Source organism: Emydura macquarii, unplaced genomic scaffold, assembly GCF_026122565.2.
Source record: "Emydura macquarii macquarii isolate MOO-44397 ecotype Brisbane River unplaced genomic scaffold, CSIRO-AGI_Emac_v2 contig_2897, whole genome shotgun sequence".
NCBI classification, from domain to species: domain Eukaryota; kingdom Metazoa; phylum Chordata; order Testudines; family Chelidae; genus Emydura; species Emydura macquarii.
Window position 1 is genome coordinate 30,274,461 of NW_027133034.1, and position 25,931 is coordinate 30,300,391.

The 25,931-nt window shown below is 38.2% G+C and overlaps 1 protein-coding gene across 2 annotated transcripts in view; it reads left to right on the forward strand.

Annotated features, from left to right (window-relative positions):
• The window catches only part of FBXL17 (F-box and leucine rich repeat protein 17), a 422,229-nt gene that overhangs the window by 147,995 nt on the left and 248,303 nt on the right, over nucleotides 1-25,931 (forward strand). For both annotated transcript variants that reach the window (XM_067568742.1, XM_067568743.1), the window contains exon 6: nucleotides 3,014-3,144. In XM_067568742.1, coding sequence (XP_067424843.1) covers nucleotides 3,014-3,144 — 131 coding nt within the window. The remainder of the gene's footprint in view (nucleotides 1-3,013; nucleotides 3,145-25,931) is intronic.

Genomic DNA, 25,931 nt, shown 5'->3' on the forward strand with positions numbered 1-25,931 from the left:
GTAGCAGCAGAGTCATTGCAGTTTCACTGCACAAGTGTGAAGGGAGAGGGTCTGCCTTTGTGGGGGTACACTGAAAGTGTTTCTCTTCTGTGCTATGTAGAACCAATGCTGCTGAGTCTGTGTGTGCAACAAAGTATATTAGATAGGAGAAGGGCCCAGAAATCTGTTGGTGTTTGAGTCCATTGCTCCTCAATCTATCCAAACCCCATTTGCCCTTCTCCTCCCAGTATGTATTCACATAGTAGTAAGAATTAGTTAGGGTTACAGAAAGCCCTTCAGCAATTGGGCAGGAGTAGCCTCTGCAAAACAGCTCTGGATCCCTTAGGGGTAGGTTTCTTTTCCCACTTCCTGAGAAAATATCCTGCATGCAACACATTACTGGGGCTGAATCCCTGAATTTAGTCCTTATTCAACAGAGTTTTGTAGGCAATAAATCTATTTAATTTCTTTTCGAACTTTAAATTGGAGGAATTTAGACCTTGTGGAATAAAACATCATTACACCAATTCTAAAGATTACCTGCGTTCTAAGTCCCCAGTTTCTTTTAAATATCTTGACTTAGTGTTTAACTACTGAAGTGAACCATTTATATGATCTCAGTTGTAAGTCTTTACTTAATCAAATCCTTGGTGGTGACTTAAATACTGAATAGGATTACTATTCTCTCACACAGGGAAGGTAAATTTAATTAAAATGTCAGTATTACCTAAATGCAATTATTTGTTCTAGAGTATTCCAGAGATTATTTCAGACAGCTTTTCTGAAAACACTAGCAGTTACTATGACTAAGTGTATTTAGAAAGAAATGGACTGAGAGTCATTTTCTGAGGAGTTCGTAGCAACTTGTGTACATTAGCTCAGAATATGCCTCCTGTTATATCCATCCTTCACTTACATGTGCACTGAGTTCATCTTATTTTTTACCAGCAGATATTAAAAATAATTAAAAAATGGGAATACTTCAGGTTAATGTTAAAATTACCCATGCTATAAAGTTTGCCATTTTGTGCTACTCCCAGGAAGGCAGGATTGTATTTGTGTGCCTGTGAATTTGTGTAACCCTACTCTTATGGACAAATACTTGTTTAAATTCTCCATATATAACTATTGTAAGATATAATATTTTAGACAGCTAGGTATAATATTGTAGTATTCTTTATAAGAGATCACTTTGTCCAGAAGCTGCCTGGAGAGAGAGAGCACAGTAGAAAGGCAGCACAATTTTTGATGTAGGTCTGACAGAATAGGGTTCAGTTAACTATTATGGTAATAGTAATGTCTGCTGTTTACAGGAAGATTGAATGTTTGATGTTATCCTTCCTATCCCAACAAATTTGAAAGAAGGCTGTCATTTAAGGGGAAGCTGTCAATATGAAAATCACATTTCCATATGAAAACTGTGATCTGCTATTTTTACAACTAACCCTAAATCAACAGGTCACCCCCTAAGTGACTGAAAGAGATTATAGAAATTAAGTTAATCAAAGTGATGGTTAAATGGTCTTGATTGCTCTGTAAATACCTACATGGAGAGAAACTTTCAGATAGGAGAGGCCTCTTTAGCAGACAAAGGGCTTGCTCACATGGTGGGATAATGTCTGCACTATGGGGGTGTTGATTTCTAAAGCGCTGTTAATGTGTGCACTAAATATTCCCTTGTTCCCGTGCTTTAATGTAAAATGCACTAGGGAACATTTGGTGCACACTAGCAGGGTCTACATGGACCAGTTAGTGCATAACACATTAGTGTGCTTTAAAAATCACCTCCCCTATAGCGCGTATTATTAGAGCCCTGCAATCCACGGTTATCATCTTTATATCCGCGGATATTGGAATACGGATGCAGATATCCGTGGACCATTTTTTACGGATTGTGGATCTGATAGTCCCGGAGGTCATGGACTGATTTTCTGGGACTTCCATGACTTCTGAGACAGGGCTGGAGCAGCTGCGAACCCTGGGCACCGTCGGAACAGCTGATCAGTTATTAGGCGGCATGCCGGGCTGCAAACAACTGATTGGTAGTGCTGACGCGGATACATCTAAAAGAGATCGGGTGGATTGTAGGTCAGATAGTTTGTGCAAAAGACTCAAAAAAAAAAAAAACCCCAGAAGGCAAATACTCTCCCCCAAAGTTTGTTTTTGTTTTTTGTTTTTTTTAAAACCCTCATGATTTCTAAACTAATCTCATGATTGTGTAGGGTCTAACTCATGATGTTTGAACACTTTTAGTTGAAAATCCTGAAGACCAATGGCTGTGAGGCTAATTTACCATTGGAACCACCTTACATGATGGGGAGTTCTCACATCCATTGTTAAGTCTTTAAATCAAGGTTAGATGTCTTTCTAAAAGATATGCTTGAGCTCAGCTAAAAGTTGTGAGCTTGATATAGGAATTGTAACATGGCAAGCAATGTGATGTCCTACAAAGATTAACTTTTAAAAAAAATCCAAGTCACATATTTCAGTTCTGAGATTGCAAATAGTTTCTGAAAGCATTAACTTTCTGTGCATTCCACTATAAACCACCACCAAACAAACATTTTAGTATTTGAGGAAAAGAAAATGCTGGCAGGCTCTGATTTCAGATATAACTCCAAGCCAAAAGCCAAAGCAGAGTTTTGCAGGTACTAAATCTGGGAAGAAAAAAAAAAGTTCATAATAGAACTGCTGAAACACTCTTAACTATAGATATGCTAGAGGGCCATAAAATACTAGCAAACAGATATTCTGTCATTTTAATTGTATTACATTTTCAGTAATAAACTCTTCTCAAATTAAAAAAAATCTGGTGTTCTCAGGTTGATATCTATATTAATGTTTCTATTCTAAACCCTTTTTACAGAAGAGAGAGAAGGGCTTTTTCATTTACAGCAATGCATCTTGCCTATCTTTCTTATACTGTACATGATTCCAAAAAGGTGTAAAAGCTTTAATAACAGAATATGTCAGTACTTACTGAATAGGAATACATTTTCAGACACTGTCCTCTTTATTGTATTTTTCTCAATAGCTAAGAAACCTTTCCAGCTTGGATCTACGTCATATCACAGAACTGGATAATGAAACTGTCATGGAAATAGTGAGGAGATGCAAAAACCTTAGCTCCCTCAATCTCTGTCTGAACTGGATCATTAATGACAGGTAACTTAATAATAGCATCTAACAGCAGTAAATTACAGAAGAGTAAAGTTAACCCATTGTATTGAATAATAGTAGTGATGATTCATAGCAGTTTGGAGGGAAAGAACTCCTAAAAGCAAATGTGTTTCAAATTGACGTGTCTGTCTACTTTAGGTAAATCATCTAGACCCTTATTTTCCAATGCCGCCATCATAATTTTTAACAGTAGAAAGTGAGTCATTTATAAATGAATGAAAGCATTATTCAGTTTTACTTGTAGATAAAGTCAGAATATTCTCCGTGATTTGGTTGGTTGAGATGTAGAATTCCTGTTCTGAATACTTCTGAAAACAGGTGGGCAGCATTTGAACATTGCTCTGTGGCACATAAAATCCAAACAAAAACTTGAGTATGTAAGGAATGATAATTTATTTATAGGTTCAGTTTGTGGAACCTATATTGTTAAAGGTTAGAGAGCCGTAACACTGCCAGTCTTTTGGCAAGAAAAATAGTGTGTGTCAGAAAGAATAACCGTTAGATTAATTTAGCTATCCTTTGTTGCCAATATGGTTCCCGACCCTAAATGTTCCTGTTTCCTTCTGTCTGTAAGCTAATCTTGTTTTTAAAAACAAGAAAAAAAAAAAAAAGCATATGGGAAATTCGTTTTTGCATTATATGGGGTGACAATAAAAAGTTGGAAGCGTCTTTAAAAACAATTAGAAAATAGATCAAAGCCACTGCTTTGAAGTGAAAAGCAACAAAAATATTCTTCAGAGTGAATTTCTACAAAAGGATTTATAAATGCTGAAAATAGAGGCTTCAAGTAGAAGCCATGAGATATCCTTAAATTACAATGGTTGTTCACAGAGCATTTCATACTGTAACAATGATGATATATTCCTCCTCCTGACTACAATCACAATTTTATTTTAAAACCTCTTCTTACAACCTTTTTTCTTTATCCATTAAAAGAATTATAACTGAAATAAAAACGTATTGAGTGGGAAGAAAGATTTTTGGCAGCAATAGACTGTTGAAGCATATAATTAAAAAATGCTCTCTCTCTCTCTTTTTTATTTTTGGGTGACTATCTTAATTAGTTTACTGATTTTTCTTTAAATGCCCAAACAAATTTATTTTAAGCTTTCTTGAATTTTACTGGTTTTTCCCCTCAATTCACACCAGTACCAGTTCAGTATTGTTTTAGAATTGTTATGGGATAATGAGTAAAATCTCTTTACAGTACTCTTTGAGTAAAGGTCTTTTCTCTTTCCCTTTCCCTTTTATTTTTCAAGGCTAACGTATGTTTGTGATACACAGTACCATCAGGGAACACTAACATGCATACCAGTTATACCTAAGATTCTGTCATTCTTAGTCTGGGCAGTTAGTCCCCTGGTAATTAAATGGGGACTACACATGTAGGTAACATACTTCTTGGTTTGAATGTGGCTAGATGAATTGGGACATAGAATCAGTGACCAATCTTTTTCTTCTTTAAAAAGAAAACAAAATAATGTGATGTTAGAATAAAATATAGAATAAATAATTGTAGAAACAATGGAAATTTAGGTTTAAAAAATTATTTTACTGTAAATGTAAATATTTCAAGGGAAGCCATGATGATAGTGAACCGAGTCAAAACAAGAAGCCTGTGAAAAAATAACATCTAGGAGGATAATGTATTTATTTTACACTTTACTCTCAAAAATGCAGAAAAAAGCATTTCTTCCTCAAATGTAACTACCTCTGCTTTGCCTGTAGTACAGGAATACTATAGTTTTTCCTTTCATTTGGGAAGGTCTATTGAATCTCTGTGAACCAGGCTCATCAGCTGTATTGTGATGTTTCAAGAATAGACTGCTATAAGTTCTCACTTTTCAAATACAGAGCTGTCACTTCATTTGTCATTCTTACATTATAGCTAAAGTAGGTGTTTCTGTGATCTAAAATAGGAGACATCTTTTAATATATACTGCAGTACATAAGCACTATACAATGAAGTAAATTAAGGATGGCATGATAGACTTGTCTGGGTTTAACTCAGACACTTAATATTACTTCAGGCCATTTGATTGCATTTGACTATAATAGCTCTTGTCGTATATAGGGACTTGTACAATACAGAGTTAGTTTATCTTAATGTCTTAATGGAAAATTTTAGAATAGCAGAGGAAAACTAGAAGAAAACTGTAAATTTAATGGACAGAGTCCTTTTTTATTTTTAATTGTATGCTTACACACTATACTATTTAGTAGGACTAAGAAATATTCTTTTAAATATATTGGTATAAATCTAATTCTTCACATCAAGTTTAATTACAATTTCAGTGCTTAACACCTTTTCCATATAGGACAGAAAGAATGTGCTGTTGTATTTAAACCCGTAAACTAGTGTTGTCTATTAATTCCTTGCTGTTATGCATTTATTTCTGTGCAAAAGTACTTTGTTTTACCAGCAATTCTTCTTCATCCACATGTAACTGTGATACAAAACAGACAATGACTATTTAAATTAACTCAAAGCAAATCTTTTTGTGTTGGTTGAAGAATTATTAATACTTCGCACAGACAATACAAAGTTGTTTCCGGTTGAAATGCATATGAATAAGATTTAACTATTGCATAAGTGAGATGAAGTGCCGATACATATTTTTATCATTACAGAATCATGATCTGATCATTTAACATTAACCTTAGCACGTAAATATGAATTAAATGTAAAATGAGTTTATGATGAGCTGACACCTCAGGATTCCTCCCAAGGATCTAAATTAAGCATCTAGGATGTGATGCACAACTCCCATTAATTTCAGTGTGAATGGTGTGTCTGAATCCCCTAGTCAGCTTTGAAAAATTTCTGTCTTAGTCTTTTCTTGGACCCCCTAAGATAGTTGAAATACTTTTTTGTTTGTTTGTTTTAGTAGAGCATTACAGATTTTTTCAATTTTGTATCCTATTTTGTAGTAAAGGTACTTTTCTATGGCATGTAGGCTAGCGATGCCACATTTTCTGATGTGTTAGTCTGGCACACCAAATTAATTGTTTCAAGAAGCATCATGAAAACAATCCTCTATTATTCTGATGTCTGTAGCAATCTGTATCTTGGCCAGAGGGAGATGTTGGAAAACAAAATATGTCGGAAATATGTCTTTGGTCAAAAATGCCGCTCCTTCCCTATCCTGCCTACATTTTAGTGTATTTGTTGAGCAACATTGTAACATTGCTACTGTAAAGGGCAGCTGCCGCTTTTTTTTGTTGGTTTGTTTGGTTGTTTTGATATGGGAACAGAAACAATGAGATGCAGAAACCAGAATATGATTAAATGCAGAGCATTTAAAATTTATCTGGGATAACCCCCCTCATCCCAAACTACCTGGCAGGGATCTTCCAGTGCGTATCTCAGATGACGACAATGGCTCTGATATAATATAAACTCTAGGGTGCGTGTGAAAGCCATACCACCTCCACACCTAGAGGTCTGCCAAGGAACCCTGACTGGGGGATGTGAGGAGGAGACACATGGAACACTCCCTCAGCTGCTCCTAATCAAGATCTCCTGTCTTAACTGAAGGGTGTCTTCACTGCTCCTAGCTCCAACAAAGGCCCACCTAAGCTAGTGGGGTGAGAATTTCTGATGAACTGTTTTTTTTGGTTTTTTTTATCCAACCTTTGGAAATCTTGTGTGGCCTTCCTCCTCTCCATAGCATACGAGTATTGGTTTTCACTTGTTGTACTTTGTCTGACCAAAAGTCAGCCCAGATAGACTACCTGGGATTCTCCACACATTTGCACAATGTGATTGTTTATCACTGTACTTCCTGCCACATGTGGGTGCTAGTACCCCAGCAGGACAGGATGCATAGCCGCCTCCTTGAAATTGTCAGTGTCTGTGTATGATTTAGCTGACTTGTGGTACTAAGAGAAAAGTTACATTTGTTCTTCCCTCCTTGTCCACCTCCTCTCAAATCTAAATATTTATGAGCTCAATTTACATAGAGATTACATCCCAAAATTACACCCAAATTGAAGTCTCAGTGCTCCAAGTTGCTAGTCCAGCTAAAGATCTGATATTGGATTGTATGGGTATGGGTGCTTTAGAAAAGCATGGGATAGATAGAATATCGTTCCTGGAAGGTATAATACACAGAATATTGTAATCTGTGTGAAACTTCATAACTCTCCAACATCTGAAAGAGAGAAATGAGTTCAGTTCAGATAGTGTAAGATTTGTGCACAATGGGAATATGACCATCACATAAATCCTCGAGTAGTTCTAATCATTAACTGGAAGTAGGGGAACTGCTCCTCAAAATGTACTGCTTCGTATAGGATTTTATCTCTTTTTAGTGCTGGGTGTGCCATGTCCTAAAAAAGGAATCCATATTGTCTTGTGCTTTGTTCTGGAGTGTCTCAGCTTGAGAAAAGGGCTTTTTGTAGTCGAAACCCTGGGATCCAGAGGAACATTTCCCAGTCTCACTATTGCAGAAGAAGGCAGGATTATATTGCCTGTCTCCAAATGGACTGGAAAATAAATGGTCTTGCATGTTTGATGGCCCTTTCAAGACTCAGAATAGGGAAAACTGACTACTCCCTAAAGTTCCAGAAAGGAACAATCAGCAATGTCTTGAGGTGTTTGGATGGAGGGCTTGCTGGATGCCTCTAGAAGACAACACCAAGTATGCAGACCAGGGCAGGGGCTGTTATTTTGGAGGTAGGGAGAGTCCTATGAGAGAAGTCATCTAAGTGAATGTAATCAATTTTGTATCAAATCCAATGAGTTTTGCTACTTTTGTACTGAGTTTCACCTTGAGTATTTGGAATTGTTTGTGTAAAACAAAAACTTAAAAGTGAAATTCTGGAAATTTTGAAAGTGTGGAAACCAAACATACTGGTAAAGTTTCATGTAATCTGGCTGATGAAAAATTAGAAGTTTTTGTACAGCTTTAAGATATAATGATGAATAGCCAAGAAGTGCATTTGGGCATTTGATGTGGAACAGCAATGAAATGAGGACAGACACATTGATGAATTTTAAGTGGCAGGGTGCAAATTTTATTAAACTTAAGTACAAGGGAGGGACACTACCCGCCTATGACCTGTACACTCCTATACCAGACATTTAGTTGGTTCCAGTGTGGGTGGACCATATAACCTGCAACTTGGGGTAGGCTATCCTCAGCCTGCACCTCCAGGACTCAGCTTGCTCTGAATCCAACACACATGTCCCTGCAAGGGGAACAAAGAGTGGGGACCTCAGCTCCGTGAAGGCCACAAGGTCTTACCTTATCCCGTGAGCCCAAGGCCCATCACCAAAATCCCAGGTCTTTCACCTCTGGGAATGGTTTATTTTATTATTTTAACTGCACAGGAAACTGGATGCAAGTTGCAACGAGTTAACAGCTCAACCTAGTACCTCAGTTAAGTACCAAGTGCATTGCTACTTAACCTACTGTGGCTTGAAGGTGCTTGTGTGGAAGGTGTAAAACTCCCTGGGCCATGGGAGAAAAAATTCCTTCCTGACCCCCAAATGGGTAGTTGAGCAGACCTGCAGCATCTGTGGAACCAAATTCCCATTCCTAGTTTGGGTTGGATAGGGTAGGCTGCTGGAATGGCACCGAAAAATGCTCCACATGACCCTCGCTCCAGGTTAAATCCTGGGAACTGAGGAATGCTGGCCAATCAGCACCCCTCTCCACAAGCTGGTCAGTGGGTGCCAGAAGATCTACCTGGTGTCCCTCAGTAAGTCTTTCTGTCCCTCACTGCTGGGATTGTCCCCTTTTACCACCAGTCCCATGAAGTTCCTCCACCCACTGAGGTGAGTGGGTGGCATTTGCAGATTCTTTGACAAACGTGAATCAAAGTTTGTAAAACTGCATTTCAGGTGCAAAGTATCTTAACCTGGGATTACCTAATGAACCCTACTACAGTGCTGTGGCAGTGCACCAGTACATCTACAATGTTAATTCCTCCTGGCAGCACAGTGCCATATCCCATTATGCTGCGACCATTGCATTTCTTGTTTTCAGGAATTTAAGCCTTCAGTGTGGAAGACTCTCACATGTCTGATATACCCTGTAAATCATCTCCACATGCAGAAATTCATAAGATCTATTGATTATTTTTCATGTTTTATTAAAGCTATTTTGTCATAAGAAATCTGTGTCTTCAAGGCAAGCATAGAGAAATAAATTAATTTTAATTTTTACCTACAGGAAAAATATGTTCACTTAAGATAACTTTGAATTAGTTTTAATATGTAAAGAAAATAGGTTTCTTATATGACAAATAAGCCAGTCTCTCAGAAGCTGAGGGCTAAACAGGATCTTTAAAATTGTTTATTTTAAAATGGCTTATTAGGAAAATGTAAATGCACTGAATACCTGAATAGGTATTCAAACTTGCTCTGAACTTGCACAGTATATTTATCATTTTGGTAAAATAAAATGTGGAAAAAATTCCTTACTATTTGTTTCAAATGTGAAGGAAATAAAAAACTTTTGTCAATTCCACTAATAGACTTGGGGGAAAATGATCATTGTAGAGTAGTGTAGGTCATTTTGTAGCCATACTTTATCATTTGATGGGGAGAAACAGGAGATCTCTGTGCACCCGGAGGTGCTGTAAGGTGCTTGAGACCGTATTTAAATATTTTCAGAGACTCCAATATTTTCTGCTTGCTTATCTTTTTACATCAAATTTCAGTTGATTCAATAAAAATGATGACATTTAGAAATAAAGTTCATGGGGCTTTGAGCAGGTGGTGGTTCAGAGTGCCCCCATAGTATGTCGTTTTCCAAGAAAGGTTTTGTGAACTTGTGCGATGTTATTGTATTGATAAATGATCAAAGATCCAGGAGCAGATAATCTACTATTCCTTTGTAAAAGTCATGTCACAGTGCACTTGGAATTGCAATTCACATTAGTTTCAATATTACTTAATTCAGCTAGAGGTAAGTTTAAAAATTATTCAAATGACACAAAACTATACATTGAACATGGTGCACACAAAGTAGATTTTGTTTTACAGAGCTTTTAGTTTATCTTAAACTCAGGTGCTTTGGAAAGGAGAGACATAATTTTCACTCAAACTTTTGGTACAAGGCTTGAGCGATTTTTTCCCCCCATGAATGGCAGTAAAATCTATGGAATGTTACAGGCTGCATAAATTGGCTGTCTTACTAAACTTTGTCTTTCTTACTTTATTGGCAGTATTTGTGCAACAGATGCTCTGTCTATGTTTATTGTGATCAACATCAGTTTTGAGGGGAGAACAACAGTCCAGGGTTTTTTAAAAATCATTATTAGAGAATTAAGGTAAAGAATTTTCATAGCATGTTGTACTTTTTCCACTGCATAAGAGAAGACATTGAATCAGGGGGCATGGGAAAATTAGCCACTGAAAAGATGCAACTGAAAACGGAAGCAAAATGGTAGAACTCAGAAGAGCTGAAAATCCACAGTATATCCGCAAAGTGTTGAAACATACAGTTTTTATTTGTCTTAAATTTTCCTTCCTAAGAAAATTGTGGACAGTTGTGAATGCATTTTTGCAAGCCATTAAACATAAGGGCCTATTTGCATGACAAAATTGGCAATATCAGGGGACACTAGGACAACACAATAGTGTCCCAACCATAATTAGAACTCTGTTTGATCTTGCCTGTGTAGATGGTACCAAATAATGCTATAATCATGTATCAAAGTTGTAAAAGAGTTTGGTAACATGATGATAAAACTGGTTAGTGCCATATCAATAGGCAAGATCAACTAGTGTCATAACGCATTGGGGACACTAACATGTTATTACCCAGAGTAAATTGTTAATAGAGCCATAATAACTACAACAGGGAAATATCTGAACAATTTCTCATTGCTACTCACACAGCTTCATCTGAACTGGTGTTGTTAACTTTGGGATTCTGAGGGGAGATAAGGCTTCTTTTCAGACTGTCGGTTGCCTTTGCTGCAACCAGTCCTAGAGGATAAAGTGCTGAAATGGTGTCAGCAGCTCACTAGTTCACTTTGCTATTGCTCCCAAAGTTGCTGATGACTGGCTCAGCTAAAATGGTTTGGCAGTGGTGGAAAATGAGGCACTTTAGGACAGTAACTAATCTGTTACTATCAGGTGTCTACTAAAACATGGAATCAGTGGATGCTAGAAACAATCTCAAATGCCTAAAAACGGTCTAGTATATTTTAAAGCTTGCCCATTATATGTAATTAAATTAAAGTTGTTCCTTTTGAAAGTACAAGTTATTACATATTGGCGTTGAAGAGTTATTTTAATAAAACACTTTTTAAAATCAAATGTATGTATCCCTTCTTGTACCATATTTTTACATGAGAAAGAGAATGTACACACTCTTTTTCAGTGGTAGCTACAGTAGTAAATGGTGCATGTTCAGATTCATCATCTTTAATCTGAAGTGGAAATGTACTTCAAGTGCATTGATATTTATTCTTCTTCCTGTCATTTAATATAACATGGTCTTGGGGATATAGTAGAGCCTTCCAGAAGAATAACTGTACTTTTGTACTCTATGACAGCTGTCATGAATTACTATAGGTAAATACTAGCATTTCTTAATTCTGAATTCATTCACTTCTTTCAGTGTTGTCTAAAAAATCATCTCCCTGGCGTCTTGCTATTATGCATTTTTATGTCTACATATTTGTAAGATGTTTATAACTAGCTATGTTAAAAAAAATGCACAAACTCCTCCAATAAAAAAATAAGTTATACAACTTACCCTGAATGTGTGTATGACAGATATTACAATCCTCTGCAATATCTTTGGGGACCATATTGTATTACATTTATGTATCATGGTGGGGCAGAGATTCTATGCAACTCCACGGGGAGTCTTACCACAACTCCTCCAGGGGGAAAAAAAAACTGGGGGGCGACTAATGTGAATTACTTAAGATGTATACACTTCCAGAAAGCTACCACTCTCTGGGAAGGCTTGCATATACTGGTTCAGACTGGGTTTTCCAGAGACCAAGGGACAAAGAAAGGACTTTGGGTAAATAGTCCGAGTTTAAACTGACTCAAGGCTCTTCTTCCTGATCCAGCAGGCAAAACAGGACATTCTGTCCAGGAGGGCCTCAACCTTTGCATAAAGGTGTCACAGTTCTGGGTTGTTGATGGTCGTCTCCTACTGTACAGATATTGAAAAATTCTTGTCTGCCTAAGTCTCTGTGATATAAATTGGGTCAAATAGTCCACTTGTGTTTGAAGTGGATGGCTCTTGGCTCTACTGCTCTAATCCCTTTAGTATGATCTCAAATTCCCTAAGCCCAAAAGGGGTTAGGGATAGTGGTACCAACCTCCTAATGGCTCACTTTGGAGGTTGCCCAACCTATCCTACCGGTCAGTATACCATGGTCATTGTCTCCTGGTAGGCAGAGGGGGGTGGTGATGCTGGTGAATGGCAGTTCCCCTGAAGGCTTCCAGGAGTCTCCCTTTGGAACTATAGAATCACTAGCTGGGTGGAAAGACTTTAGCCTTCTAGGGCCCCATAGGGCTGATGGATGAGAGGGACTACAGGTGCAGTTACCGAAACTGTGACAGTATATTGTTCATAAAATTGTTTATTCTCTTGTGAGTATCATACTAGTGTGTTTAATGAAAGTAAATTTAGAAGAACTTTTGCAACTTACTTAGGGCTTTCATAAAACAATCAGTTGATAAGTGTCAGATATTTCAAACTTTTAAATTTGGAGATGAAGTCTGACCAGTCAAAAGAACTGGAATGCTCTGGACGAGCTCCTACTTTAAATTCTGTTTTACTCTGAAGTTATTTTATTTTGGAGATTGAAACCATATGTGAAAACAGTGTCTTTATGATGAATACAGAGGTTGCATTAATCTAGAAGCAAAATAAATTGGAGGATGCAAAGCATTTGTTCCTGCACCATTAAAATCAATAAGAGCTTTGCCATTGAATTCAATGGGATAAGATCAGGCCTAGAAGATTTTCAAACAATGTGTTAAAAATGCTCATATAATTAACACAGATGTGGGGTCACTAAGACAAGAGGAATCAGTCAGAATTAATCTGGAGTTGTGTGCAAATATCAATAACTTGTGGATGGAAAAAACTTTGAGAACATTCTAATTTTATCAAAAAGCACAGACATTTGTTTTGAAAAGAAATACAACTTTAGAAAGTATGGAAATGTGTAGTTAAGGTCACCCAAATAACCTTAACTCTATCCCAGACCTTCCAACATACACATCCATTCCACCATCTGTACAGAATGGACATATTTTGATGAATATTTTGGTAAAAAGGATTTAGGCTGGGCTGCTGCTCACATTTAGGCAATATAAAAAAAGTCAAAATTTCTACGAAAAGTTATAATTTTCTTTCAGGTGTTTTATATAGTCTATATTGGTTGGAACCTGGAGTGTAGATTTCATGGTATCTGTATGACTTAACTTTATATATGAGGAATTACTATTTTGGTTTAACTGGATTTAAGTTTTGAATGTAATATTTTCTTGTAAACTTTTTACTCATGCACAATCCATTTTTTTCCACACACATGCTGTATCTCTCCTCCTGCCCTTCCAGCAAAAGATGGTATGGTTAGCATTACATTGAATTATCTTACTCATTTATAGATGGTACAAATCTGTTTATAGTAGTAATCTAAAGAGGTTCCATGCTGGGCGTGATACATTCTGAAATTTGCACCAGAGTTTTATGTATAATAATGAGTTTGGAGTTATAATGAATTCTAATTATTGATAAATAAAAAGGAAGTTTAATTGCCTAATATCCATTCCTTCATTTAAATGATAGACTTAATGCATACTTTCTTTATCATCCCCTTCATAGATCTTTCAAATAGCCATGAACCTTTTACCGGTTTTTAGATTCTCCAATTAAGAAACGTGTTTTCTGCCAGCAAAGGCTTTGACTAGGATATTGAGGAATGAAAGACAGATACAGGGATGTATTTAAGCAGGAGGCTGCGATTTTATTAACTTAACAGTGGGGTAGGGAGCTATTCACCTACCCCCTCTCACACACCAGACATTTACTGGGTCCAGTGCCAGGTTACAGGGCTGCCACCATATAACCAATGACTCAAGTAGGGAAGAAGGTACCAAAGCGGATCTTGATTCATGAAGACTTCGTATCTCCCCTTTCCCTTGAAGGCACAAGATCTACCAGCAAAATATTGGGTCTCATTTTCTTCTGGGAACTGACCCTTTTTGGCTTTTATCTTCACCTGACATCAGCTGCAAGTTGCAATGAATGAAATGTTCTTGTATTACATCCTAATACTACTTCCCACTACTACTCCTTTAACTCAACTGTAGCACCACAATGCTGTGAGGAAGGTGAAAACCCTACCAGATGTCAGCCAGTTTGACATAATGAGGAAAAAATTCCTTCCTGATCCATAAAACAGACAATGGGTCAGACCCACAACATCTAGGAAACACAACTCAGTATACCTCAGGTACAGGACAGGAGGGCGGTGCAGCTGTAAACATAAGATGGCTTCTGGAAGAGGCTTTAAATTTGATAAAGGGAAGCATGAGAGCCATTTGGCTCCTATATTCCTTACCCCCTGGCTGACTAGTGGGAGGAAGATAAATGCCTCTTCCTCCATGCACATTCACTGATACAGGAGGAAGGAACGTCCTCCTCAGCTGATTCTCCAAATGGAAGACCTAGCAATTAGGGAACCCACTTAAAGGTTTCTGGCTCCTAGTCATCAGCTCTCCTGAGTGAAGACCCATGCCTTATTTCCTCTTGCCCAGGAGTTTTAAGGCTGCATGGGTCCCTGACCTACTGTGATATCCCCCAGAAAATCAGTCTGCCTAAAAGACCAGTGTCTGTGCTTTTTCTCTGGTGGCTATGAATAGTATATTGCCAGCAGTTACAAGTTACCCCACAGCTCCTTCTAAGCAAGCATATTTACTCTTAAGGTAAAAGTGTTACAGAAAAAACATAAAAAACAAGAAACATTCCTTTGCACTTGAGAATAGCTCATCAGGGGTTACTCATCAGTCTTTTGGGGCCTAGTAGGCTAAAGTCTTTTCAACCTTTCTGCAAGGGATGGGGCTCCCTCTTGGACGAAGAGTGCTGTCTGTCTGTTGGTTCAGGAAGAAGAGCCCCGAGTCAGTTTAAATCCAGGCTATTTATCCAAAAGTCCTTTCTTTGTCCCTTGGTCTCTGAAGAATCCAGTTTGCACTAGTATATATCTCTTTGGGGTTATTACAATATGTGTGATTTGTCTAAATCACCACCCATTATTTTGGTTCCTGATGGAGCTGTAGCAGCCCTTCCCCATGAAGTAGAACACAATCATATGTAAACCATTTATTTCATACAATGGACTCCAAAGATACTTCAGCTTAAATTTAGTAAGGTCTTCAAAGGATATGGCAGGAAGTTGCCATATCTGTCATGCCCCAATGCACCTTTGGTGGGAGACTTTCAGTAGCAGTGCCCATTTGGCCTGCACATGTGTTCCAGATCTCCTTCTACCCTGTGCTGAGGGTATATAGAGTTGCATAGGCAAACCATCCTCAGTTTCTTCTCAATCGCCCTATGGTCTAAGACAAAGTGTCTGGCTTGCCCTTAAAGTTCTTTAGTTTTAGCTTACTCATTGGACTTTGAAGTAGAGAAGGAACTGAGGGTGATTTGCCTGTGCAGTTTGGTGTACCCTCAGTGTGGGGCATGAGGAAGTCTGAAGCACGTACACAGGTTGAATGGGCAGTCCTACCAAAAATCTCCACCAAAGGCTCATGGAGCACATGTGCTCTGGAAGTGGTGCACCCATACAGACACACACACATCAAAGAACTCTAGTTACTGAAAAACGTATGTAACTTATCCAACTGGCATTGCTTGTGAGATACATTTATTAATAGTTTTAAAATGTTATTTAGTGAATTCAGAATAGTCTTTTTATTATTGTATGGTTACAGTGTTATGATTATTAGGAAATGGATTACTAAATTTTGTTCTCAATAATTTTTTATGGTGTCACTTCGGTGCATTATAATGTTAGGTGTGTTAATAGATGAGGGTGTGTAAAATGTAACATTTTTCTTCATTTTTCTCTCATGTATATTTTGGTAAAAATGGAAATTGTCTTAATTAAATGGAATAACTTTTGGGAGCTTTTATTTTGTTAACAGCGTATAGGTTCTGTGCTGATTGGCATCTTAAAATATGTACATAATTTGATTTTTATTTTATTAATTTGCAAGCAAGTAATAGTTTTATGTAAATCAGTGTGTTATAGAATTTAATTGAGGGGGGCATGAGGACCTTTGGTATTGAATAATTCTGCTGCAGCGTAAACAGGAAAAAATATTCATAAGGTATCTACATATGTAATTAAACAAAAGTTGGCTTTCACTTGTTTTATTGCTCTTTGTGGTTGCTGCTTCAGATGTATTTCTGTCAGATCATTATAGCCAAAAAAAATTTGCTTGTTTATATTCCCTCTCTTCTGTTGTCTCCCCAAATCAGCTGTGTCTGCTGCAGCTAAAGATGTTGACTATTAGGGGTTTTTCAAGAGTAACCTAAAATCTGATTTTACTGTACTCATAAATTGATCTATGGTAGCTTCTCTTACAAGAATTTCTGGGAAACTAAAAGGACAAAATTATTATGTCTGATCCACTATCTCCACCACATTATATTCTGCCAACATACTGTAATTTAAATAAAAATGCAAGTTCACATCTTTAGTTCTCAGCCATTAATGGTTTTAGGGAATTAAGATGTCAGTTTTCTTTTAAAATCATTTAAAATTGTGAAGCTGAATAGTTCTGCTTATTGAATATCCAAGCAGATATTCTGCGGTATTTCATTAGAACAGCAATGTAACATTTATACACAAAAAGTCTCCACTGACAGATTTAGGAGTTGCCACTCATTCTTTATTTCAGTAAAGTAATTTCTTGCATGACTTGCTTTTTGTTCTCATTGAGTAATAATGTATAGGTAAAAGGAACTTCATCTGATTATTCTTAGTAATCTATGATGAAATTTCTGTAAAAGCTAGCGATGGGCATATTAAAGTGCCATTTCACATAGCTTTCTTTGGATGATGGAAGTACAGCAGCTGCTTAAGTATGTTTATTGAAAAGCCATCTAGGGCCATACTCCAAACATGTCTCATAAATCATAGTGCTTACTATGCTGAGTGGTCCCGGTGAAGTCAGCTTATAATAGTAAGCACTACATCCAGTTAGAAGTGCTTGTGAATTGAGGCCCTTTGGCATTTTTTTTACATCAGTTCCTATTATAGAAGACAGATTTTAAATATCAAGCATTTGATTGAAACAGATCTTTCTGATATTTCTTTTTAAAGTTTTACCAGACATAAACTCAGATTTTCATTCAGTGATTAAGGTGGAAGTATATTAAAAAGTATATTAAAGTAAAGTAAGAGTATATTAAAGTAAAAAGTATATTAAAAATTTTCAGTGATTAAGGTGGAAGTATATATTTGTAGCCTTCTTAATTCTACTTTTACATGTCATCAGTATTAAAATAAATGGCTCCTCAGAAACTATTTTTGGTGGAGATGGATATTACCAAAAGCATTAAAATATTTAAACCACATTGCCACCATTTTTGTTTTCTTCTTTCTGAACCTGAGAATTGGGGAAAGCGCTGTTGCCAAACTGCTAAAATGTATGATAAATGAAGCTCTGTAAATAGTGAAAATATGCTAAAGGTGATTAACTCTGGCATTTTTTGTGTAAGAAGCTTGAGATGATAAATCTCTCCTGTGATTAGTTATTAATTCAGTGCAAGGGATTTAGCATCAGCCTAAACTATTCAATGAACTGTGGCATGAAAAAAATATTTTAGAAGATAGGTACATACATGTTAAACCAAAAGAGAAATTGCTTGGACTTGATTGGTAATAATTAAAAATGGCAGATTTGACATAAGTGTGACTTAGCTATTTTCTCTGTGACAGTCCTTACAGTAAGTAAGAATGTGCAATGGACCCTGAAGGTATGAAAAATGACAGAATATTATAAATGAGTCCTTAGAGCTACCTGAAAACTGAAAGGCTTTATTATAGATATCATTCCTCTACAGATAAAATATTTGCAGTGATATCAATTAAAGTACAAAACAATTAAAAAAAAAATCCAGTTACTGAAGCATAGAAAACAAGACACAATCTTTATTGCAATTATAGTTTCATTTTGAGGCTACCACCTGTAATTTACCATGCAACTAGCACAGACACTTTATTTTAAAAAGAAAGGGAAAAAAGTGATGGCTGTCTTAATGATTTACTGCACGGATTATATTGTTTAGAGTCTGTCAGTATTTCTATTATAAACACCATTTTTGAAGGGTGCATAACTCATCTTTTAAATTTGCCTTGGGCTGTGTCTTAGTGCATGGGTTATCAGCTCAAATGTAAATTATGTTCAGTTTCGTTATTTTTTGGGGGTGAATTTGCTTCTCATAATAAATGAATGATTAATATTAGTGTGTGGAACCTGACATAGTATGGGCTGAAGCTCTGCAAGGTACCACACACAGCTCTGCTAAATCCCTTTAATCCACATGTATAGTATCTATGTGATCCCAGTTCTGGGAGCATTTTTAGCAGAGATTGCTAATTGTCCTGAATTTCTGTGGTGGTTTCATATGGGCAGATATCCACTGGCAGCATAGGGCGAAATGCTCATATGGTCAGAATTCATGGCTGGCCAAGCAAAATAGAAACCTTTGCAGGAGAGGAGATGTGAACTTCTACTTTTACAGAAGTAGTGACCCACGGAAGGTTGTGGAGAGGAGGTTATCTGGAAATGATGAATCTCTTTAGTAGCATTAGGATATTGAGGTCAGGGCTCAGCTATTAGGAAAATGGACGCTGGGCTATACCAGAGCTGTCACAGATTAAGCAGTGGGGGATGCAAGTATTAGCACAACCAGTGACAGATGTAGATATGTGTGGGGTATGGGTGCAGTGGGTTCTGAAGCTTGAGAGAGAAAGCAGACTTCTGGGAGCGTTACCACCAGATTTGCCTATTACCTTTTAGTGCGCTCATTTATTAGGGTTACTTTTCTGGGGGTGGGAGGGTTGTAATTCTATCGATGTACTGCTTGGTTCACTTGTGTTTTCATATGGAGCTTTACTTCTCCCTTCTGCAAGTCCCCTCCCAATGGAGCTACCCTGCAGGATCTAAGTTTCCCAGATCTGGGATCCTCCAGCCCCAGACTCAGATAAACATCCGCATACACACACACATATTCACAGATTAACACAGTGCATCTGAGCGGACCGGGTCAATCAGCACTCTCAAGCTGACCCTTTATATATCCCTGGGCTCAGCAGGCTGGGTCGAACAGCACTTTGAAGCTGCCACTGTCATATGCCACTGGCACCGCACCGGAATAGAGTACATCTGAGCAGCCTGGGTCAAATAGCACTTTCAAACTGACACCCTTATATGCCACAGGTTCAGCATAGGTCCCTATCCCCACTTTTATGTTACAATTGTTCTGGTAGTAGCCCTGTGATGACCAAACCCCACATGATTTTTGGGCATTACAGGGATTTTTGGTTTAGGTAAAAGAAGCGTTGCTGCAGAGCAAGATAGGGAAGCCGAGAACATGAAAGAGTAAACAAAGTTTGGAGAGAGTCTGGCAACAAGCTTGATTATAAAAGTTATTTTATTGCCAGGTATAGAGAGTAATAGCTATACAAGAAGAGACCAATGAACAAAACAGATACGATATTACACGGTTTCATTTGGGGGATGGAGGAAATCTAGCCCAAGTTTGATTACAAAAATCACATTTAGAAAGTTATACCTGGAGTGAGAGAGAGAGAGATCAAACTAGGTCTGTGAGGAAAAAGTGGGCTTAACTAGAGAGAGAGTTGGGGTCTCACCACTCAATGCAGCTTGAACAGGTCAAAGGTTCCCAGGAGACAGGCTGTTCATCTCAGGGTCCGGAGTGCTTGAGACAGGCAGAGCCCCCAACATGATTAGTCAGGAAAAGGTGAAGTCCTAGTGGAATTCATGAAGCTTTTGGATCCAGGCATCAGAACAGAGTTTTGAACTTGGGGAGGGGTTTTTGTAGGGAAGAAACAGTGGTTAAAGGGAGAACACTAGGTTTGTTTATGGGTAAATGGTGACTCAACGGAGTATACCAGAGTTGTTTTGTTTGGGCTGGACAATAGGAATTGATCATTCCTGGCTATTGGCAGTGTTCCTTTGTGGGACCTCACGATGCAATCAGGCAGATTCTGTTTTTGGATGGTGTAGGAAGGTGTGGTGGTCTTCCTCCGAGCTGGGGCCTGAAGAAGGGCCACAACCACGGGGTGGGACAGTAAAAGGGCCGGCCGCCCAGTCTGCCTGGCAAACGGGAGGCCAGCTAGCGATAGGTTCGGCCAGCCTCCCAATTCAGCACCAGAGAGGCGGAGCCTCAGCCAGGGCTGGGAGTATAAAAAGCAGTCCCCATAACTCAGAAAGGAGGAAGCTGCCGCCGGAGGCAGATGGCTGCCCCGCCGGCTGTAGCAAAGGCCTGAACTGGGCCTAGCCGCTGCCCCAAGTGAGCGCCTCCTGTAGCGAGGACCCCAGGAGTGGCCCCAGCGACCAACCACTAAGGGTTGGATAGGGCCCCCGGGCTCCTTAGACTGGTGTAGGCTTTCAGACCCCAAGGACTGGGCCAGGCCCTTAGGCTCCCAGGACTGGACCGAGTCCCTGGAGCCTGAGGACTGGGAGACCCCCCCTGAGGCCGGACCTGACCTGGAAGAACTGCCAGACGCCGAACCCCCAGAGACGGGACAGGACCTGGAGGAGCTGCTCGAGGCCGAGCCCTACCCCGAGTCCTGTGACCTGGAGGAGCTGCCCCTCGCAGAGGAGCTCCCCACCTTGCCACCCATGGACGAGGAGGGGCTGGCTGGTCTACCCCCGGGCCATGTACCCCAGTAACCCCAAGGAACTGGCAGACACAGGTACCTGGGGATATGAGGAGGAAGTGGCCCAAGAACACAGAGCTGACAGGTAACAGCGTGTGTCGGGGATTATGAGAGAGGGCTGGTGTTCTGAGGGAGGATTTGGGAACAGAAATAAGCACTACTAGTGGTTGTGGAAAGTAGGAGAGGATTAAGGGAAAGGAGCACAGTGGGACTATGCCTAGGTGAGGCAGAAGAATCTATGCCTCCTCACCAAATATGCAAGCTGGCAAACTTGTCTGACATTCCAGAAGACCTTCATTTGACTCTTAAAGAAGGCCAATACTAGCTTGTCTCTCTCCTAATAAGATCTGTATGGACTTGGGCTGATTTGGAATACAATCATCCACTTAGTTAGGCGCTATATCAAGAGCACAGGTACTTATACTGTAATAAAAGAGGAAGAGATTCAGGCAGATAGTGATAAACTATCTTTGACCTTGAGGCCCCCGAGGTGATACAATTTTTCTTACTTCCACAGCCATTATGGAGGTGGGAGAGAGGGCCTTTTCTGTTCAGAAACAGAAGATCCTCCAACATTGGTACTTACATTTCTATTGTGGATGGAAGTCATTCTTTCTCTTGTGACATCTTTGCAATTAATGGGGAGGTCTGGCCAGGGCCTACCAGTTCTTTGCAAGCCATGTCCATTTTCCAAGCCCCATGGGGAGACAGATAGACCTCTCATACAGGGAAAGTTCTACTGCCTAGGAAAGAAATTGCAGCAGCATCCAAAAGGAGAGTCAGATCCTGCAGCGTGTCTGCATACTGGTCTCACTTTCAGCTCTGTGAAGATACCCTGCAACTTCTGTCCCTAAAGGATCAAAAAGGCAGGAATGAACTATTAACCCATGTGATAACTTGTCTTCCAAATATTATATTGGAATTGATACAGTCATTTTACAATTAGATATGCACCAAAAATAAAATTACTAGGTTTTTTTTCTGCCCACTTCTGGGACAAAAATGTTAACAAATAGACATGTCAAGCCATTAATCTATGACTGCTTTACTTCTGGTCCATAAAAGGCTATAGTATTACTTTTAAATAGACTGTCTTTAAAAGTTAGCAAAACAGCAAGCCGTTCCAGATATATCTGAGAGCATAAAAAGGAGGTATGTCTGCTAGACATACATACCAGGTGTATTTGACATTTAAATACAGTGAACTGGCAATTGATGTTTCCATTAATTTATTGTGATATTTTGGTGTATTTTCTGTTGTGCTTATGTGTAATTATTTTCCCTCACTGTGTTTTTTAAAATTTGTATGTTCTTGTGTTCATGTTCTTTTTTTTCTCTCTCATTGTGTATACACATGTGAGAACATTGTTGAGTGATATTACTTATGCTATATTTAAGAAGGGTAAGATGTTCTATATTTGAAAAACCATGCTAAACGTGTTAATTATAGTAATGTTTCCTTGATGGCTTGGCAGTTTAAAATTACTGTTAAATCTTTACTGCTCTCTGGAGTGAGGTGAAGGAGAAGATTTTATTTGAGATGAGCCCACACTGCAAAATTCAGATGCAGGTTCAACTCCAGATTTTAACCCGAAGTTTAGGATGCTATGGCATGTTGCAGATTGAGGCTCTAACTATGACACTGAAATCTGGGTTCAGGTCTGTGTTTCCATTTCCTCCTCACTTTGAGGTGTTCATATTCCTGCTCCTGGATCCTTTCCTATACTTTGATAAAGCAAATTATTAACAACTGTATTTTTAGATTTTAAGATTTGTTGCTCTGTTACCAATAGATGACACTAAGTTCTTTGTCCTTGGAGCTCTGTTGGCAGTGTTATTGAAGTTGCATGGCTTACCACAACTAAGAAACATCAAACATATGAGCAAGTATAAAAAAGGGAAGCAAGCTGGGGAAATATTGGAATAAATTTATATTTGACAAAATGCCAACATGAGACAAAAGCCCTCTTGTAAGTTTCTATTAACTGTAGAACTGGGACTAAAGGAAGAGAAGGCTATTTTCTTTAATTTTCTTTATTTTCTTTAAATTTTCTTTAAATTTAATAATTTCTTTATTTTCTTTAGGCTTTCTTTCTTTTCTATTTTCTTTAATTCTTTCTTTCCATGTAAATGTAAATTGGTACATTAACTGTCTGTATGGGCTTGTACAGAGTCTAATATTTATATTTTCAATTTGGCTAATGTTTTGGATCATAAGTGGCTTGCTCACTATAACTAAGACTTTAGATATTTGTACACTTCAAAGTAAAATATACCCTTGAAACGTATTTATTTATTTATTTATTTGCTATAATCTCTTCAGGTGGACTTTATCCCCGAAGTCTAAACATTATATTGTAGAGAGCTGCTTTTCTGTGGTGAATTGTGGCAGCCATCCATCAATAGGACTTAACGGTGAACTTGTTAGACTGAGGACTGAATGAAATATTACCAAGCAGGTCTTGTCAGATGGCATTCAAATATTCATGTAGTCATTGCAGGATTTTGATAGCTATCTCCCACTGTGAATAAAGCAACTGCTTTAACTGGAAGGTTGTAATTTCAGAATGTTATAGACCTATTGATTACTCTGTGCATACCCATGTTTCTTTCAACTGTTGGCTTTCAGCAGTTTCTTTACTGTTTTGTTCCAAATTTATAATACTGTATCTCTGATTTTAAAAACTACAACTTTTTGAGCACCCTTACACACTTGAAAAAGTCCGAGACAGTGAATTCTACTTCTGAATTTTGATTTTATGTGGCTGTTTTCTCATACTTTAAGAAACATAATATAATATAAAGGCATGAAATGGGAGAAATTTTATTTAAAATTTAAATCAGAGGAATGATGCAAAGTTATGACTGTTTTTGTTTAATTTACATTTGGAGGACCTGATACAGTTGCAGAATTTTTTGTGGTATGTACTTTTGTGGATCGGAAATTGCTTAAAGAGTGTTTTCATAGATTATACCTATGTGACTTTGATTATCTGTTCTAAATATGTTACATTTAAAGTTTTTAAAAAGGTTTCATTGTGTTTTAGTTATAAGAAGATTCCAGAATTGTCCCTCTCTGGATATATCCACACTACAAGCTGGGGGTGTAATTCCCAGCTCACATACTCGTGCTAGCTTGATGAGAGCTGCATATTCAAAATGGAGTTTGCCTCTTGGTAAAGACACACACAGAGCTCATAATCTCACAGAGAATTCATAAATTGTACAGACAGAGTCCCCAAAATCATCACAGTACTTAATACCCTGATTTATTCAGTCAAAGGACTTCCTAGGAATTTCTTCACCTTCTTCTGACCCACATAATCCAAAACATACTCCATGATGATTGAATCAGGGTTCTTAGATAGCAAAGCCGTAATTTCAGGATTCTCTTCTCATTTAAAACAGTTTTAATCACTTTGCTAGTGAGCTTGGAATAATTTACATGCTGGAAGAAAATTAAGGACCATTTAAATGTCTACAAAAAGTTACTACATGGTGTATAGTTCCAAAGAGATAGCCATGTTAGTCTGTATACAGCAAAAACGAGAGTCCTGTAACACCTTAAATACTAATAAATTTCTGTGGGCATAAGCTTTCATGGGCTGCAACCCACAAAATCATCTGTACATCTGACGAAGTGGGTTGCAGCCCACAAAAGCCCACAGAAATTTTTACATGGTGTGATACTCTGTTTGTAATTTAAGCATTGTTTCCCCACAATTTTAATTAGTTGTCCCAAATTCATTCCTTGAGGAGCAGATGTAGGTGAGTGACAGACCCAGCACTCTTGTTTACTATAGGGTGACCATATAGCAAGTGTAAAAAATCAGGACGCTCTTTGGGGCGTGAAAGGATATAGTGCATATATAAGACAAAGACACTAATATCAGAATGGTCCCGGTAATATCTGGATGTCTGGTCACTCTGTTTGTATATCACATGTTCATACATTGAAATTTTTTTTCCACTTACTTGTCATTATATACATCGGAATTATATGTATTCAAACATTTTTAACTTGGTCTCATCCACAACCAAAATATGATCCCCATCTTCCCTTTACCATTTCATAAGCTTTCTTTTCCCACGAGTACTCATAATGTAATTATTTTCTGAAGCAACGATTTTTACAATCATTCTCCCTTTTATAAAACTTTTAGATAATTAAGAGGACATGTGCACACCACTTTCCTAGCATTCATTTCCAGTTGTCTTCATGAAATCAGAAGTTACTTTACATAAGATCACGAACGCTTTTCCTGTCTTCCACAAAGAGCTCAAAATCTAATTTCGCATATAAGCAACATGAAGGAATAAACACAATAGTTGAATAGGAGTGGGGAGGAAAGACAAAGATCACTGTAATAAGATTCCAAGGTTCCTCAACAAAGACCAATGTGCAAGATGATTATTTTTTAATAAAATATGTAAATAAAATAAGTACACAACTTTTTAAATATAAATATTTTTCATGATTTTTTATTAGTGTAGTTAGAAATGGGTCTTAATGAAGAATTTGAAGGAGAGGAGGGTATTGTTCTTTCTCTCTCTCTCTCTCGCAAATGCACACACACACACCCCCCCCCCCCCCCGCCCGTCTAACAAGCTCCTAAACCAGCAGTGCCCACATGTCTCTTTGGTATGCTCCAGCCAGCAAGGCCACTTTCCCCTCTTCTCACAGGGGAGACTGCTGTACTGGAGCCCTCCCCTGCCCTCCAGGGCTAGGGAACTGAGGCTGGTGTTGCTGAACTTGAGATCTCTGCTGTACTGCACCTGATACTGTGTGCTGCACAAGTGGCACAGCACCTTCTGTTGGCCAAAGGGGAACTGCTGGTAGCTCAGATGAAATGAGAGCCCCCTCA